The sequence below is a fragment of the Culex pipiens genome, chromosome 3 (assembly GCF_016801865.2).
Source record: "Culex pipiens pallens isolate TS chromosome 3, TS_CPP_V2, whole genome shotgun sequence".
Taxonomy (NCBI): domain Eukaryota; kingdom Metazoa; phylum Arthropoda; class Insecta; order Diptera; family Culicidae; genus Culex; species Culex pipiens.
This window is the reverse complement of record NC_068939.1, coordinates 50,471,261-50,490,412: the sequence shown is the minus strand read 5'-3', so window position 1 is coordinate 50,490,412 and position 19,152 is coordinate 50,471,261. Positions and strand designations below refer to the sequence as shown.

Below are 19,152 nucleotides of genomic sequence, written 5' to 3'. Positions count from 1 at the left end.
GGTGCCCCCTCCACACCGTTCGGGTCCACCAGAGAAACAAAAATGCCGAAATGATTACGATATGAGGCTCTACGATGGGAGGTGGAAAGTGGAAGAAGAATGAGCAATTTTTAAATGTCAGTTTTTGGTGAAACCGGATACAGGTTGATGTATGTTATTTATTATGTTTTATCTTGTATCATATTTTCGATGAATCGAATCGCATTTTTGGTCCACATGAAGACAGATATGTTGGGTTTTCCTCCTGGCACATTGATTTTATGAACATGATATTTTCAAAAAAAATTTGAAAAACTTGATATTATTAAAAAATAAACACTCTTTACCAAAGTTATGAACCATCACAAGGGTCATTGCCTTTCCAACACTGAATACTTGGTAATCAACTTGAGCAAAGCTCCACACTCCATCAGTGCCAATCCCACGCGCTCCGGCACCATCCTAGAGCAGTTCTTCTCAAAATAAGCCTTTATATTTAAAAGTTGGTATTTTCTTTTCATATGTTTCTTAAACAGCAGATTTAAGATTGCCATCTTAGCAATATAAATAACTGAATGTTATTCACTAATCATAACTTATGCTGAAATTCGGAAATGCACGAAAACATTGTTGAGAAATCAGTTAGAATAAATCTTCAAAACTGAAATGTCACTTATGACTCATTGTTTGGACAACTTTTTTCAAACGAAAAACAATAGTTACGGCAAGTCACAACATAACAAGGATTGGAAAAATAGTTGATACAAATTACATTTTTAAGGCAATCTTTTAAATTTTATTTGAGAAATATATGTATCAAAAATAGCATTTGAAACATTTTTAATGGCAAGAAATATCAAATTTTCAACAAATCATCTGTCAAAATGACTTAAGAAAATTACTTAATTTTCAGCAAAATAATTTGATAGGGTCCGTTATCCATTAGTGGACCCCTTTCCTATAGTGGACCCTCTGAAGGGTTTTTGATGAAAAATTCAATAAAATCACAATTTCAAGCGTGTTGTTGTCTACAAATCTTTTATTTAGCATGTTCAGCATCATTTAGAACAATGTTGACTGACATTGAATTGTTCTTTTCGCCAAAATAAGTGTTTTGAGTTCGACATCTGAAATCAGCCATGGCTACTAGCATTTTCACAGCAAAACTGCATTTTTTTTATGATCGAATTAACCATCCAATCATTTTTTGACTGATTATTTAACTTCAGCAAGTCGAAATAATGTAAGCTTAAGGATCTTTACTAAAATAAAGCGAAGAACTGCCATTTTCGAGCAAAAATAAGGGGGGTCCAATATAGGACAACGAAAATTCAAACTTTTCCAAAAGTGGACCCCTGTTAATTAAACCTTCAAAAAATGAAGAAAACTGTGTATTTAAGCAAAAGTTCCTCTTAAACATACAATAAATGCTTGTTGTTATCAACCTTAACGCACATTTTTTCAATTATGAGTAAAAATATAGCTGTTTTCATGTTTAAAGTACCAAAAATGCTGAAGCCGTAAGAATTTATAATTAATCAAAACTATAGTTAATTGTACTCAACTGAAGCATCATAATTGCAGTTTGAAATGATATTTTATAATTATAAATCAATAACAAAACATTTTTTTAAATAAACATGCGTGGTTTTATCAGCAACTGTAAACAAATCTATTATTTAGTTTCGGCCAATCATTTATGTAATTAAGATGGAAAAAATTGCATCAAGATTACTTTTTTGAATTATTTTTATGTTTATAGTGGTTTTTGAAACGTTTTCTCTGATCTTTTTCGGAAATAAATGTGTTTAAATGTCTGTTAGGTTTTTTGTTGTTTGAAGTTTGAAATTTGTTAACAAAACATATTTGTTTATAATGAAAAGTGAGCAAAATCCATCTTTTATTCATTATATCTATCATTAGACCTACACCATGCATCAAAACATCAAATATCGGTTATATTTGGTATCAAAATAACAGTTTGCCTATAGTGGACCCGGGTCCACAATCGGATTATGGACCCGGGTCTACTATAGGAAAAGGGGGTCCATAACAAGGCAAAAAAAACTTTTTTTTTTAAATGGCTATTTTTCTGCTCAAAAACAAATAACTGATGAAAAAAATTGTCAAATTTGTTCAAAAGACTTCAGATTTCATTGTTTTGTACAAAGGGTTATGAAAAAGTGCTTAAATATTGAAAATTTGTGAAAAATGTGCTTCGGCTCTACTAGGGGGTCCACTAATGGTTAAAATACCCTATTTCATTTGCTGAAGTTTTAGTTGTTGTCAAAACTGTTTTACTAATTATTTGTCAAAGTGACAAATATCAATCATCCGAGAACTCAGTAAATTCTAAATTACTGAATTATTCAATGAAATTTCAGATTTTGTTTTATTGCCGAATTTCAGCAAAAGTGATGATTACTGAATCGCATTCAGTTATGTATGCGTGTATATTGAGTAGCTAATGTTACATAATTATTAAAGGAGGTAGTACAGGCCTGCCCAACCTTTTTGGCTCAATTTTCACATTTTTGATCATCAAAATTACAATTGTTATTTTTTTCATGGTTTCATTGATGGAATCGGTTCTCAGATGTCCAGTGAACATAACTTTTCCAAAAGTTTGAAAAAATCTTTTTGCAGGTAGTTTTTATGTAAGTTTTAAGTGAAAAATTGGTCCGGCCCGCGGGCCGGATTGATTTTTGACGTAAAATGTAGATAAAAACGACTTGTATAAATATTTTTTCAAACTTTTGGAAAAGTTATGTTCACTGGACATCTGAGAACCGATTCCATCAATGAAACCATGAAAAAAATAACAATTGTAATTTTGATGATCAAAAATGTGAAAATTGAGCCAAAAAGGTTGGGCAGGCCTGAGGTAGTATTACGCCTTCAAATTATTTACTTTTCTAATTTACTCATTTCATACTGTGTAGAATGAACTGTGTACCAGATCAAGGATTTAGGATTGCAACGACCCTAATATTTTGAATATTTGAGATCCGGGTTAAAAAAAAGTTAATTTAACATTTAAGTAAAAATAACTTTAAAGAGGTTTGTGAGTTTTACATCCTTTTTAAACCACATTATGGAATTTCTATCAAAAACCACCGTTTTTTTAATATTCTGGACTGTATCCAAAATCGCTCTTTCAACATGACCTTTGAAGTATCTAATTTATTCTATAATTTAAAATTTTAAAATACGTACTCATAATGTTATTGCCACCAGCTCGGGTAAGTGATCAAACTCCGAAAAGCAGAACCGGATTTCTCAATTCACGGGACCACCCTCAGGTAACTCGTTGCATTTCATTTCTCCCAAAAGCGCATTAAAAACTGCATTTTTCGATATTTAAAACCAGGATTTTGGCCCGCAGTCCCCAGTCCTACGCGGTAATCCTTCATCATGATCGTCTGGCTGGTGTTCCTGTTTGCGACGGTGACCGTGGTTCAACCCCAAACACCGAAACCAACCAGCATCGTGTACGGAGAGCCCGCCGTGACGGGACAGTTTCCGTATCAGGTGTTCCTGGAAATCTATTCACCCGGAAACCTCAAAAGCTACTGCAGTGGAAGTGTGATCTCCGACCAGTGGATTCTGACGGCCGCTCACTGCTTCCAACAGGTAGTCGGTTTCTTGGCCATCATGGGTTCAGTGAATCCGCCCAACGGCAATTGGATCGCGATGTTCGGCAACGAGTTTTACGTCCATGAAAAGTATGACCCAAGAACCACAGCCAACGATGTGACGGTAGCAAAACTTCCGCAAAAGCTGCCATTTGGCGCCAACATTGCTCCGGTCCAGCTTGCTACGGATGCTGAGCAAAACTACTACGGGGATGTAGCCGTCGCCAGTGGCTGGGGAAAAACGTTGGATGCTGATCTAGGAATTGGGTCCAACCTGCAGTACACTACGCTGAAGGTCATCTCAAACCAGGAGTGCTTTTTCCTGTACCCAAGCCGGATTTTTTCGTCAACCTTGTGCGCTGCTGGTCCATCTCGAGGATCCACCTGTAGAGGAGATTCCGGCGGACCTTTGGTTTCTTTGAGGGATGGAAAACAAATTGGAATCACCAGCTTCAGCAAGCCGTCCTGTCAAAAGGGCGAACCGCAGGCGTTTGTACGTGTTACCAGTTTCGTGGATTGGATCAGGAGCAAAACTGGATTGATGCTGTAAGATGCTGAAGCTTCAATGCCTTGATATGGTTCAACTTTGTAAATCCTTTACGAAATACATGTCTATTTCAGAACACACGAAAAACTGGTTTGATTTAATTGATCTTGAGCTAATGAAGATTTTCAAAAAATATAGCTAAATCCACAGACGTGTTGGCATCCCAATTCTTTACCAAATTTTATCATTTACAATTTTTTTGAGTATATCTTATACAGGAAAAATGCAAATTCCTGATTTTTTTCACAAAAGGTTTAGATACTTTTTGGAACTTTTATTTTGTTGAAACTTATTTAAGATAGATTTATCTCAAAATGTGTTTATATGATAATAATAGACATTAAATATTGTGCAATTCAAAAAGCAATAATTTTTTAAAAGGTTCCCTTTGGAGATACCCTATAACGCACAAACTTTCAAGTGTCCTTCCACCTCAATCACCCATGACAGAACCACCAGCCGAACCCGTGACGTCGTCATCGTCAAATGTTTAAACAAGTAGGTATAATTTTATTTTATAAGCATACATTAATCATTCGAAATATGCCGATGGATGGTGGTTGGAGGTGCTCCACGGGCGTCGAAGAATTATTACACAGAGTTCAGGGGCCCATCACCGAAGAGCTCTGGAGGGCACTTGGAGTGGCTCTTGGGGGCATCCAGGAACCCGGTCTCTAATGGCCAGTGGGGGCCTCTTGTGAAGAACGGGAAGAACAAGAAGTAGAACTCCATTGCCCATTTATATTTATTCTTCGCGCGCCCTGGAGATCTCTCGGAGGGTTCGTGTCTTGTGGGAGTGCTTCGCCCGTTGATGTTACTTCCACGAAGAAGTGGCTGGAAGAACCAAGGTAAATTAAACATGCGCTGCGATGTGGCGTGGACCTCGTACCAGGTTTGGAAAGATCGAAAAGATGTGTGCTGGCTGGTACAGCATCCCTACAGTGAAGGTTCAGTGATTCTGGAATATCTCATTGGAAAAGATTGTCGATGTTTCTAGTCCAAACTCTTTCAATCCCCCTACGAGTTTGAGCTGAGTTCTAGAACCGGCGGAGTGACTCTTGCGAACCACTCGAAAGATACAGAGCCAAAGAACCCGACTCTATTGACTATGACGTTGTTGTTTGAGTGCCTCCCAACCATAGCTTACAGAACCTAGCCTAAGCCAGGCAAAATAAGGCAAATGGGATGTGGGCGTTGATGAAAAGGTTAACGATTTGTTCATTATGTGTACGATTATATTTTTATTTTCCACTCGGAGCCGAGGGGTATTCCCGGGGCTCGACGACTACAAGCCTATACAGTGGAGAGAAGTGTAAGTTCTACGAAGTTCTATACTCTCCCTGCTGCTGCTCTTTCTGATGGGTAGAATTTATCTTCTGAGGCCAGACAGTGGTACTGTCGTACCGCGGTGCGGAGGATTTGCCTAGAAAATTCAAGGTCTCCACAGTCTTGAACTCGAAAACGCTTGTGCATAGTGTGTGCCCCTTTGGGGTCCTACATCTTGGCCGCGGAAATTGCCGTGAAAAGAGATGCGATATGAGTTGGGGTTAGGGTAACCTTTTTTTTAAGAATGTGAGGTAAAGGTAGTCTTTGTAGATAAATAAGACACTAGTCGTTGGTACTAGCAATAGTTACCAATTAAATCTTCGAAGTAGTCTACCATACCATACTCACTGGAACTTTGCTGGTATGATTCAGGATCCATATTATTTAAACAAAAGAGTAATTCTCCCCGAATTCGAGAATGTATTTTATTTGTAATTTTTTATTGGCTAAAACTAAATGAAGGCCTTCCCTATGACCTTTAAGCGACTTTGTCATTGATTTACCCATACAAGTCTCCATACATACCACATTTTTTTCGCCGTGTTTCAGATTTTTTTAAATGAATTTTCACCAACTGAAATGTCATTAAACGATTCAGTAATTCAAATCTTACTTAGTTCTCAGTTATATTTGAAGCATTGACTGATAATATACTGAAATTTAAGTGCAATTGTTGTCAAAACAACAAAAAATTCGCCAGATGTGCGGTATGTGCCAGCGCCAGATGTGCGGTAGCTTTTTCCTCGCACTGTTAATTTCTGTACTCATTCGGCTTAAAGAATTAGCATGATAAATTAAGAAATCGCGTTGCCCTTTGCTTAGGGTAAAACAAAAAATCTTAACCTCAGCAAAAGAAATATTTTGTTAAAAATTCAGTAACTATATTTTGTTTGTTTGACGGATAATTTACTGAAGATTCAGCAATCGTTGCTGGTATTTCAGTTGCCAAGATTTAATTTCTCTCGTCATTAAAATGCTTCCAATATTGCTATTAATAGATTTATTTCTCATACGTTTGTTTCACGGGGACACGGGGAACAATGATAAAATGGCTCTCACAAGTCGTAGTTTCAACCAATCAGGCTCATATTTGGGGGAAAGGTGTGTCTACTGGATACACGTCAGCCATTACAGTGGCTTTGGTTATGGACGCTCCCTTGAAAAGTTATTCATAAATGTTTGATTCTGGGGTGTAAAAGTAAATTATGGACAAAAATTACTTTTTCGCTCGTAGGCTGCCATTAACACCAAAACTAATATTTCTTCAAATTTCTTTCGACGTTCCATAGGGATTGAGTTGGGCTACAATGTTTTTTCATTAGGTTTGGCCAAAATTTAGAATATACCCAGTATACAGGACTGTCTCATTGTTCCCCACTCATTGCAGCTCATGGGTAACAATGAGACACTTTGATTTTTCTTCATTAAACTTTTCAAAATCTATGGAAATCTTTCAAAACATGAATTAAAAGTGATTTTTGGCATATTTATAGAGTTTTAACTTCATTTAACCAAAAATACAAAGTTATTTGGTATAAATATACGAATTTTACAAAATTTAAATACTTTTTAGTATAACTTTTGTTAATTAAAGTTTCATGTTGGCAAAATTGCTCTAAAATGTTCAAGGCAAGTTACCTGCAATGGAACAATACAAAACATGATGTTTTATTAGAAAAATCTTGATTTTCGTAGTGTGTCTCATTGTTCCCCAGCTGTCTCATTGTTCCTGCCAAGTGCGTCTACAATGAGACAGTTGAATAACTCTGGCTGTAGATGTCGGATCGATCTCATATTTTGGTCAATGTTAGAACACATTGAAAGAAAGAAAATACAACAAAAAGCTCATTAAAACATGCTGATGAAACAATGAGAAAAATCTTTGAAAGTTGAAAACCAAAAGTGTCTCATTGATGACTACCCTACCCTAAGTCATATGTGACATTTAAGTTTTACAGATTCACTGTTATTTTTTTCTCAGCAATGTTTTTGTTCATTGCTGAATTACAGCAAATGTGATGATTACTGATTCGCATTCATTATTCAATTCAAAGTCAGTTGTGTATAATTTTGGCAGCTGTTAATACAAGAATTTTCTGATCGATTTGTTGTATTCGGCATAGTTGTAGGTATTGATGAGGACTATTCTGAAAAAAATAAGCACGCGGAAAAAAATGGTCAATTTTTAAATGATTTTTTTAACATGGATTCAATTTCCCAAAACCAGTAATATTTTTTTTGTGTGTATCGGGGGCCAAAAAACAGCAAATTTTGAGCGATAGAGAAGTATGGGCAAATAAGTTGCCAACGAGTTATGATTTTTTGAAAAAAATATATGCTGTTGGGAAAAGTAGAAATCTTACCCATTTTTTTTACTACACTTTTTAATGTTAAATCGAATTTGCAATCGAAAACTAATGTACAGAGATTCCGATATAGTGTAGGGGAGAGTGGGGAGACTTGATCCCCTTTTTTTGTATCGCACATAACTCTGTCAATTTCTAACAAAACTATGAACTTTTTGCATGAGTTGAAAGCTTAAACATTCATCTATGTTTGGCTGATAAGGGTATTTCATCAGATGAACTCTTCGAATCATGCCAAGCGTTTTTTTTTAAATATTTTAAACCGGCATTTGCAAATGTTGGGGGTGATCCCCCTTTCAACATTTCGAAGAAATCTTAAGCAAAATGTTTCTTATTCATCCAAACTTTTAATTTTCTATAAGATACAGCAATTTTACATTAAACCTGTACGTTTGTGTTCAAAATAAAACAAGTTTAGCATGCAAAATATTTAAAAACTTCAAATTTTCTTTTTTAGACCAAAATGGAGCATGTTTACATAAGCTGGTAATTTTTGTTTACAAAACTTTTGACAAATGGTTCAAACTGCAGTAAGTTATGTACAACTATACTAAAGGAAACTATGTACGAAAATCCAGCCCAATTATTTTATCTTGAGGCTGATTCCAGTGACTGTAAAAATGCAGGGATCAAGTCTCCCTAAACGCACTTTTTTAAACAATTGATTGTAAAAATAGTATGACGATAAATTTAACGTTAAATGCGTAAGGGTTTCGTAGTTTATAAGTTTATCAAACAATTCATGTATAAAAAATATGAAATTTTTTTGAGTGTTTTCTATACTTATCAAAACAAAGAAAAAAGATCTCTTGGAAGTTTTTTGCAGCACTTTTTAAAAAAATGTGTGTAGCTCAATCTAAACATTTTTTAATTTTTTTCTTTGTTTTCAACAATGAGTTTTAGTCAATTTCTCACAACTTTCTAGAACAAAGCTAATTGTTTTACCCACATGCTGACGAGATACAGGCTTGGGATCAAGTGTCCCCGGGGATCAAGTCTCCCCACTCTCCCCTACTGTTTTCTAAATGTGGCCAATAGAAGTTTGATTTTAAATTAAGGTTCAGAAAATGTCCTGAAATTTCGTTTAAAAAACATTGATGGTTGGAAAGCGGAAAAAAGAAAAACAAACGGGAAAATTTAAGTTTTTGAAGTCTCACCCAAACAGCCCTCCATTTTCTTATGCCAATTTCTCAGCAATTCCAATTTTCAATTTTAAAAAATTAAGCATTTCGTCAGCTGTGTGCTATCTTGTGACATAGACCATTTAGTACTATTGGAGAAAATCGATTTTTAAAGTTTGATGATAAATATTTTCAAAACTATGAATGGTAGAGCCAAACTTTTTGAAGCAATCGGTTGGTATACTATCGCTTAACAAACGCTCCAAGTTTCAACTAATTTGGTTACACCAGTCAAAAGATACAGTAAATTTGTAATCAAAAATCTGAAAAGCACGTGTCACAAGTGTGTTTCGAAAGTAAAATTGTACTACGTGTCACAAGTGTGCACAGAATTTCCATACAAACCAAAATAAGCTTAAATCAATAGTTTAACCGACTTAAGGCCGTTGCAAATATTTTTCAATGTTTATGTCGCCACCCCTCTTCAAAATTGGCCTGAATAATCAGGAGGCAAAAAAAATATTTTTTCGAAAAACTTCAAAATTTTAATAAAAATTAAAGTTTAATCAACTGAAAACCAGTTAAAATGCATTTTCCCGCGTTTATAATCATATGTAGCATGTTTTAACTCCTTTGAAAACATTTTAAATTTTTATGAAAGACCAATGTACAATCCCACGAAAGGTTTTTTTTGCGAAAAAAAAATTCCGTCAATACCTCGATATTTTAAAAACTAATGATTGGAAAGCAACTGTACGCCTGTAAAATGCATTTTAAAACACTTTTTTCATCCAAATGTTGAAACCTAGACTTGTAATTTCAATTTTTATATTTTTTTATTTTTTTGATTGTAGCAAGCAATTTACACAAAAGCAATGCTTATTACTGGTTACCCTATCCACCGCCGCGACCAGACAAGCCCTTAAGCCTCCATCCCAATCAAGTCCCATGGCGACACGGCGCAGTTCATCGTCGTTCTGTAGGGGTACTACCTTGCCTTGCCTCGAGAGAAAATCCTACAAATAATTATTGTATGTAAACTTGACTCTCAAGATGGTAAAATAATGCATCATTGTTTGGCCTGTCCCTAGACGGGCATGCTGGCTGGGCTGGCTGGTGTTGCACTATTTATAGCACTCTCCTCGCTTCCCCTTAGCAGGTTCCACACGTGTGGGCCCACACACGCCACCACCAGGACGACGGTTTTGGGGGTCCGCGAGGAGATTCAATTGTCTGCTCGTCGACAACGTCAACTCTTGTGCAGGGTGGGAGGGTGGAGTACAATTTCGCGCATTTATCACCTGGCTCTCTCTGGTGGCAGTCCGGGTAGTGTGAGAAGAAGGCAGGACTCCGGAGGTGACATTCGAGACCTTTCCGTGAGTTTGCTATAAATTTTGCTCAATTTCTGCGAATCGTTTGCTGGGTGTGAAAGGCTTAGGTGGAAAGCTTCGGTTGGTGCTAACAGTTTGTAGTTTCGTGTCGTATGACAATAAGTTATAGGGGGGATATTTATTGGGATCATGTATTGCAAATAGAGCCCATATGTTTTGATGAAAATAAATAATGCTTCATCATGTGTGAGATGCTTTGCTTGCAACTGCTTTGTGCTTAGCTTTGAAGTAAGAGTTAGGTTGAATATGTTAGTGACAAAAATTGTGAGCCTTGAGTTTTTTAGAAAAAAAAAAAATACCTGCTAATGAAGTCGCAAGGTAATGAATAAACCATGATTTTTTTTCTAGATAAAGTTTTGGCTTGTTAGAAAGGACTTTGGATTCTGTTTTCTTACCGCGCCGCGATATTTGCGTAAGGTTTGGTATAGGGTAGAGGACCCAGTTTTCGCCCACCTACTGGTTTTAATCTGTATTTAGCTAACGTATACCATTTTTTGGTTTTATTTAGTATGCAGGTTTACATATTCATTTATTTCTAGCTCTAATTGAAACATTCCTAGTGAATTTTTATTGTTTATTAAGTTTTTATATGCATTTCAAAAAAAGCTTTATTGCAGCCGCCATATTTTTGTCAATTTTGACTACAGCGGTATTAATGTTAATGAGGGAAAACGACTCATTTTGTCCGAAAATAATGTATCTGAATTCATTGCTTCACTGCATGTCTGAATTTCATGAAAATATTGTGATTTACCTTTTTTTAGAGTTTACCAAAGGTAATTCCAATAAAATAAAGTGGGCTAGTATTGTGTTTTCAGATTTTATCTAGAACCAGTTTTTGTTTACCACAAAAACTTATCTGATCGCAGCGAAATGTGCTAGAAATTATATTTGGATCATTCCAGATTATTTTTAAAGGTTAATTAATCATTTTATTTTATTTCATTCATTAGGGTGTTTTGGTAAAAACATCAGTTCAAAAATTAACCTAAACTCAGATATGGGACACCTAGTTCAAACGTGGTAAGATTTTACTGGTACATAGGAGAACAAATTGAGCAAAGGAGCAAAGGAGCTTTAATATTTTTATTTAAGAGGTACTCGGAATTTTCTATTGAGTCGGGAGCGAATGACCCATAAGGCTAAAGTTCCCCTAATAAAATCAACAACAACATGGCGCTAACTTATCTCGGGTGAATAGGGACACATAAGTTCAATCAGGAATTTTGATTTAGTCATATTTTTTTACGAGTGAGAACATGTTTTGATTTAAGTTAGAAAAGTCAGAGAAACTCAAAATAAGTAGGATATCGGTAACAAAATCTCCTAGGGTTTTTTGAACCTCAATTTATACTACCACAAAATTGTGCACATCAATGAAATCGAGCTTCAGGAACATGTTGTGTATCAATAGGAGACCATATTTTCTTAGCTTTGTGCCATAATTTCATTTTATTTCTTGATTTTTGTCGTGGGTGAAAACTGGTTCCAAGGGTGGGCGAAAATTGGATTTAGGGTGGTGAAAATAGGCACTGCACTTTATTAAAACGCAAAATTTCAACAAAAATGAACTTGTAAATGATAAAAACCTTGTGGAAACTTAAAATCAAATAGTTTATCAACGTTCTACAACAAATAGAACCGAAAACCATAAATTGTCATTAAATTCTTGTCAAATTTCTAAGATTCCCACTATAAAGTGGGCGATTTCTGGGCCCTCTACCCTACATAACATAGAAGTTTTTAGCCACCAGGAGCTCAGTACAGGCCTTCAAAGTTTGTCTTTTTATGAAGAAGAAGAATCAGCCCCAAGCAAATTCAAATGGCGACACTTATCTTTTTTGCTGGAGACAATTTTCAAAAACGCGCCAGTGATGTTGAATGTAGACGTATTAGTGACCAAAGCGTCTCAAAAATTGACACTTATGTAAAAAAAAATCTTTTTATTCAAAAGCAAAGCCCCGGCTCCTGTTACGTCCAAACAAGCTCATATTTGGGTGTTACACTCTATGATTTGACTATTCAAATGATTTAATAAAATTTAAGTTGGAAATCCATTGCATTTATCTTCTTTTTATTGTTTGCTCAATCATTCAGACCACATTCTCGAACTGTTCAAAAACATTCGGAGGAGTGTTCCAAAGCTTCACGCAAAAAGTGTTCTGAGCACACGTACAGCCTTACACACACACAAACGCACGCAACCACTTGCGCACGTTTTCGGAGGCGGGAAAGGCACAAAAATAACAACGATAAAAGATCGGTCGTTGATCTTTCGGCGGTTTTTTTTTTCTTCTCTCGCATCTTACTCTTCGGCTTTTTCCCTCTTATTATACAAACTCGACTCGGGACGGTTGGCCAAAAATTCAACTCGTGCAGCGTCATCATCGGCATCCATCGGCCTCATCATCATCTTTTCTCGGCATGGAAGCTGGGAAACGCGCGAGAATGTTTTTTCGCCATGTCGAAGATCAGGGAGAAGAGGCCGAAGTAGAAGAAGAAGTTGAAGTCGCTGGGCTCCGAATCTTTCGGCGATGAGTTCACCACGGTATTTTCGGTTACTTTCGGAGCGGACCAGAAGAAGCCCAAAATGCCCCGAAAGGCAGCCGCCATTCTGCTGTCAAATGTTTCAAAAGTTTTTTCGCGATAGAAGCCGCCCGGCGATGCGTTAGTTTATTGTTCTTGGTCGCTGTTGGCCGCCGATACAGTCCCGTCCGTTAATTGAAGACATAAATCAGCACCGATAACCCTTCATCCTGTGAGATGTGTGAGCGCGGCATGGCACGGTTGAAGTTTGCGATGCTGCAAATATGTTGTGGTGTAGAGATGATTATTTAACATTTACAAAGCCTTCAAAAGTAAAAAGCAAAAAGAAGATTTTTTCAGCAAAAGTCGTACATTTCAATACAACGTCAATACAACATTTCTGCATTTTCGGAAAATGTCCTTTGAATAATTATTTGATGTTTTTTTCAGTGTATCGTTTGTTTCCGCGTTTGAATGTTATTTGCCGAGAAGTAGAGCGTCCAATTTCTATATAAAAATATACGGAAAACTGGATGTGTTCAACGAATTTCCCAGAAAATCTAATTTCAACCTATTTTCACATTATTAGTTCCCAAAAGTAAAAAAATATATAATACTGCTTGATTTCGGGAATTTCCGAGATTATTTTTTAATTTCCCGGAAAACGGGATGTTTTTTACGAAAAATCCCGGGAATTCCCGGGACGGGAAATTGAAAGCTCTACCGTGAAGTGTTCCATACAAATGTTGAAAAGTGTAAAGCACTTTTCAACATTTATATTTTGGAAAGTAGGCCGTTTCGTCATTAAAGAATGACAGAAAAAGAAAGTAGTTTGGCCACGGCTCGCGGAACTGCAACCTCCCGCCCCGCTGCGTGAAGTGCGGTGAAACACACCTCTCGGTGGCGTGCGCACTGCTATGCAAGGCGGACTTGGGGGACAAGGCAGAGCAAACCAAGGCGCGCATCAAGTGCGCCAACTGTGGAGGTAACCATAACAGCAACTATCGTGGATGCAGTGCACGAAAAAATTACCTTGAGAAGCAGGAAAAGAGGAAGAAGAAAGCAGCAGCGTCCCACCCTCCTCAGTGAAGTACGAGCTCAGCCGTTCCTGCAGCTGGACAGCGTACGGTTCCAGCGGATAATTCAGCGTTCCCTCCTGTTTGGGGTCATTCGTTCGCCAACGTGGTCGCTGCCGGTAGCGGCAATGCGGCCCTGCAAGAAGTCACCGGGGAAGGTTTCTTCACCCTGCCGGAGTTCTTTGCTCTCGCGGGGGAGATGATGTCGCGGTTTCGGACCTGCCGGAACAAGGCGGAGCAATTTCTAGCCCTTGGGGAGCTGATGATCAAGCACATCTACAAAGGATAAAATACTGTGATTTAGTTTTAAGCTTTTTCTCTTTCATTCCCCTTTCCTTTGCAATTTGAGCAAGTTTTTTTTTTAATTTCTTGCTCTTGTCAGTGCCTTAGTTATAAAAATAATTTTTCCAAAATGGATTATGATGCAACACACAGCTGAAAGGAATTCCAAAACTCTGTTATGAATAGCAAAAAAACTGATTATACCTTTATTAATGACCAATAAAACCGAATTGAATTGAAAAAAAGAAAGTAGTTTCATCAAGGTTTTTATTGCAAAAAGATTTGTTTTTCAATTCCATTTGGAAAGTACTTACATTTGTTGCACACTATAGTGAAGAAATGGCTCATCGTCACCAAAAATAATAGAAGGTCCAATTAACCTTTTTTGCCCCTTACAAAGGGTGGACCCGCAAAGAAATACTTTAATGTTCAATATAGCACTATTTGGAATGATTTCAACAGTTTTTTTTTCTCAAAAGGTCATCTAAGCAATGGGATTTCCAATGTTTGTAAAACCTTTCCAAATAATAGATTTAATCAATATTATAGCACTCTTTTGATGTCAGACACTGCGAACCTTGATGACAATAATATTCAAAGTTTTCAGAAGCAAACAAAAAACGGAGATTTATTGAACACATCTACGCCGACATTAAACGAGGAATTAAAAGTTATATTGAATTCAGAATTCACTATTCAGATAGTGTTTTTCGGAATTGCAAAAATATCCGACAAATTTATCTTACTTGAGGCTTGTACTAGTGCTGTAAAAACACTTTTTTGCAACTTGTTCAAAACAGCATTTTAAGTTTTCATTCGACCTTTTCAAATGTTAGGCTAGATATTTGAAACTTCTAACTATTTTTCCTTAAAAGCCTATCTAATACCCTTTCGTTTGCGTCCAAGATAGCTGAAATCGGTAGAAATAGTGCAGTTATGTTTTTTTTGAAAATTTGTTTTTTTTTGTGAAAATCGACGAAAATTGTAATTTTTTGGACCACCCTAACACGGCGTAGGTCACTCTAATGGCCAAGCAAAAAATAAATACGGATCTTATTATTTCGACCAAGAAACCATCGGAAAAAATTTGGCCCGAAAGGACAATTTTTTTTCGAGTCATCCTGTTTTCGTGGGGAATTGCTGAATAAACCACAAGAACATTAGAAGATTAAATAAAAGTTTTTCATTCGGGAAGTAATATTAATGTAATAAACTTACTATGTATCTTGAAAATCTTTAACTTTAGGGGAGTGACTTTCGTCATGTAGTTGTTTGAATAATTCAAAAAGGCATCTCTCTTTTGATGGTTAAAACATTCGAGATATGATTTGAGCAAACTACATACGATTCAATTTTTAAATGTGCAAAGCTAATTGTCTTTTTTTTAAAGTACCTCAAATTTCAACACTGAGATGGTTAAGTTGGCTATAATTTTGTTAGGAAACCCTCAAAATTCAGTAAAAATACTGTTCATTTAAAGTATGGAAAATTTTATTTAAAAAATCGAGCCGTCTATCCAAACAATAGCGGATTTAGTCAATGTCTCAGTGAGATATCGTTTGAATTGAATTTTTAACCTAAATCGCTTGCAATGCTCAAATAGTTTCAATCTAGGGGAACAGCATCTAATTCCAGTGTTCCTCTAATGTTGCCATATCAGCACTTTGACATTCAATTACAGCTCATTAAAAGCGTTTTCAACTAAACTCGAGTGATTAATAGCTCAATAAAAAGTGAGCAAGCAAGTTTCTATCAAAAGTTTTGCAAAATAGTTGTTTAAATAGTGAAAATCAGCAAATTGGATGGAGTTAGGAGCGAGTGCTTAACCTGCCAAACATACGAGAATTTCCCCTGCTTCAGCATTTTAAGCTTATCAGAGCTATGCAAATACTGTGTTGAATAAAGATTAAACAGCACTATGTGCATGTTTTACTATCTCTACTTATCGGGCTATTTTAAGTTTTTACAGTGAGTTTAGCTTCCAAACCAATCTGTAATCTCCAGCAGAGCTAAAATGCAATTAGATACCAATTTGATTTACATTATCTCGCGTGCGTTTAAAACCGCACATTCACCATTCGTGTCTCGTCGTCTCGCGATGGCAAGATCTAGATCCCGGACATTGGGCTGGGGGACACCCAGGCAACATGGCCCCAGCAGAGCATCAGCCCAACATCTTTTATCGCGGATGCTATCTCTGGCGATGTGGCGTTGTGACTTCCAGCACAATAAAAATCCAATCCCCTTTCTGGTCCTGACTGGCTAAAGCTTCGTATTTTTTTTTCGCAAAAGCCAAAGATACCAAACGAGATAGCTCATTTCCCTTCGGTTTCAAGACTCCCCACAAAATGGTCCACCGGTCTCAGGTCCCAGCTCCAGCTTCAAACCCCCCCGGCGAAGGCGTCTTGGAAACTTAATGCCCGAGCCAAGCCGAGAAGGTGGACGAGAAATGAATGAGCCACCTCAGGCAAGTTTCAAGGAAAGAAGGTGTGGATAAGGGGGGAGCTGGGAGGAAAAAGCAACAAAAAATGGCCAAAGAGCAGCTTTAGTCAATTCATTTATTCGAACGAATATGTTGGCAACATTCGCTCTCCATTAGGGGGTCCCCCTCGCAGTGTGCCCCTATTCCTTCCTCTCTGAACCAAATCAACTAACAAAAGACACTGTTTAAAAGTTGTTTTTTTTTTGTTTTAGCGGATATAGTAATCACTTGTTTACAAATAGGTATCGAATTTTAGGTGGATTATTGTCGAAAATGTTGCTCTTTATTACAATTTCTGTTTAGTTTATTTTTAGCCGATTTTACACCTAAAAATGTTGCAATTTTTTTTAATTTAACTTTGTTTCAAAAAAAATCATGACTTTGCTGAATAATACAGCAGAAGTTGTCCAAACATAAAATACAAATTTTCAATGCTAGTTATTGTTCTGTTTTTTTTTTGAGTGATATTCCAACAATCAGCAGTCAAAACCAAATTTAATATAATTTTTTTGTTGTATTTTACATTATTTTTAAATTTATTGGTGGGTAGAACCTTGTGAAATTTTTTTCCAATTTCGTCAAAGACATTATTTGGCCATGGTACCAAAACTTTCATAAATATTTAAAAATTTAGGAGTTGAATTTGAATAGATAAAGATTTTCATTAAAAAATTTAAAACTCACAAAAAGATGTTCAAAATGGGCAGAAAATGTAAAATGAAATTCTTTATATAAATTCTGGATGACAATTGAAAATTCTGGTATTTATCTAGAACCTGGCAACAATATTAATAGTAGTTAATGCAACAAGTTGCAAAAAGAAGATATTTTCAGCACGAGTTGTACATTTATCCAACGAGGTTTACCGAGCTGGTTAAATACAACGATTGCTGAAAAAATCAAGTTTTGCAACGAGTTGCTTACAACATTTTTTGCAATTCCGTCGTGAAACTACATGCTTTTCCTGTCATTCTTGAACGACGAAATAGCCTACTTTTCTGTACCAAAAATAACAGAATCGAATAGCAACACTTTTCAAAATAAATGCTGAAAAGTTCTACTTTTCAGCACTGAAATGGGTTATTTTTAAATTAAAATATGTTTTTCTAGTTTTTAATCTTCAAATAATTATTTTACATTTTTAACTGTGGCCACACAGCATCCAGAAGCAGGACACGAGAAGGGAGCGCAAAAGAAAAACTTAAGACATTCATTAGAAACCGGCTTTTCTTCTCCAAGCCAGCCCCGTTTCCCCCTCTACTGCTCCCCAAATCAAGGGGGAAACAGATCGAGGGCATGCACGGAGCAGCAAAAAAAAATGGACCCCTGAAATATAAGAAAGATCAAGTTCAAGGAATATGGCGGAATTGTGTATGGGCAGAGGCACAACCAGAAAAAAAGAACCAAGATTAGCGGAGAATGGAGCCGGAATTTCGGTTTGGCTGTCCAAGAAGTTGAAGGAGAGTGTGCGGAATAGACGAGTGCGCGCGGGTCGGAGCGAGCAGCAAGAAAAACATTTTTGAAAGATTTGCGGCAAACGTTGCAATTGGTTCGGATCGGACAGTCCTTTACTTTATTTCACGGTGGGATAGTGGGATTTTATAAATTTATTTTTGAGAAGGATGATTTATATTTCAATATTTGTATAAAAGTCGTCATCCATATAGTAAGTCACGCAAAATTCGGCGAAAAAATAATGCATCTGAAATCTTCAACCCAAGTCCACATTTTGACCATTTTGACCCACAATTCCGCGAACGTCACTGCATGATCGGAGTTTTATTTTTCCTTCTCCCGAATCATGATATTTTCGGCACGATCCTCTTTCTTTTCCACAACCCACCCATCCTCATCTTGCTGAGAGGCTGTTTCGATGGTCCTCCATCTGAACTTGAGAGTAGGTAGGTCCACGTCTTTTGCTCGGCTTGGCCGAAATTCAAAAGCATGTCGAGATAATAGACAAGTCAGCGTGTTCATTTGAGAGAGGGGAGGTTCTGGGAGGGTTGGGATGGTGCAAAAATTGCCAAGTAATGGCTGTCAAAAATCTTGTTTTTTCGCCGTCTATGGTATATTGGCAGTCAATTGAGGCATTGTTTGTGGTTGTGCCGTGGACCAAAGTAATCTGAGATGCTGCACACACGCACTTATTAGGAGCAAAAAAATCAAAATGGCCGGCTTGAATGCAACTAGGAGCAATACTAAAGCAAACAAGATTAACCATTCCCCCTCCACCACAATCAACATTAAGTGCTTATCATTTGCACGCAAAATCGCATTTTAAATAAAGACCTCCACGGAATTATTTGCTTTAAATGGCGCCATTTATCGTTTGTAATATTTCATTTGCCGCAGGACCCCGCAACTCTAAACGGCTCGAGCTCGGCGAAGACTCCTAGCTGGAGTCTGCAAGCAGCCATGCTC

The 19,152-nt window shown here is 36.8% G+C and overlaps 2 protein-coding genes across 2 annotated transcripts in view; one reads left to right on the top strand and one right to left on the bottom strand.

The window, feature by feature from the left end:
• LOC120413260 (B9 domain-containing protein 2-like) overlaps positions 1–19,152 on the bottom strand; it is a 229,896-nt gene that overhangs the window by 128,254 nt on the left and 82,490 nt on the right. The gene's annotated exons all lie outside the window — the stretch shown is intronic.
• Positions 3,055–4,204, top strand: LOC120413246 (brachyurin-like). The gene is made up of 2 exons (XM_039573975.2): positions 3,055–3,281; positions 3,350–4,204. Exon 2 carries the CDS (start codon positions 3,394–3,396, stop codon positions 4,162–4,164), a length of 771 nt encoding a protein of 256 aa, XP_039429909.1. The 5' UTR covers positions 3,055–3,281; positions 3,350–3,393; the 3' UTR covers positions 4,165–4,204.

Excerpts from the sequence above, each read along its gene's own strand:
- LOC120413246 (XM_039573975.2), top strand. The coding sequence starts at position 3,394 with ATGATCGTCTGGCTGGTGTTCCTGTTTGCGACGGTGACCGTGGTTCAA.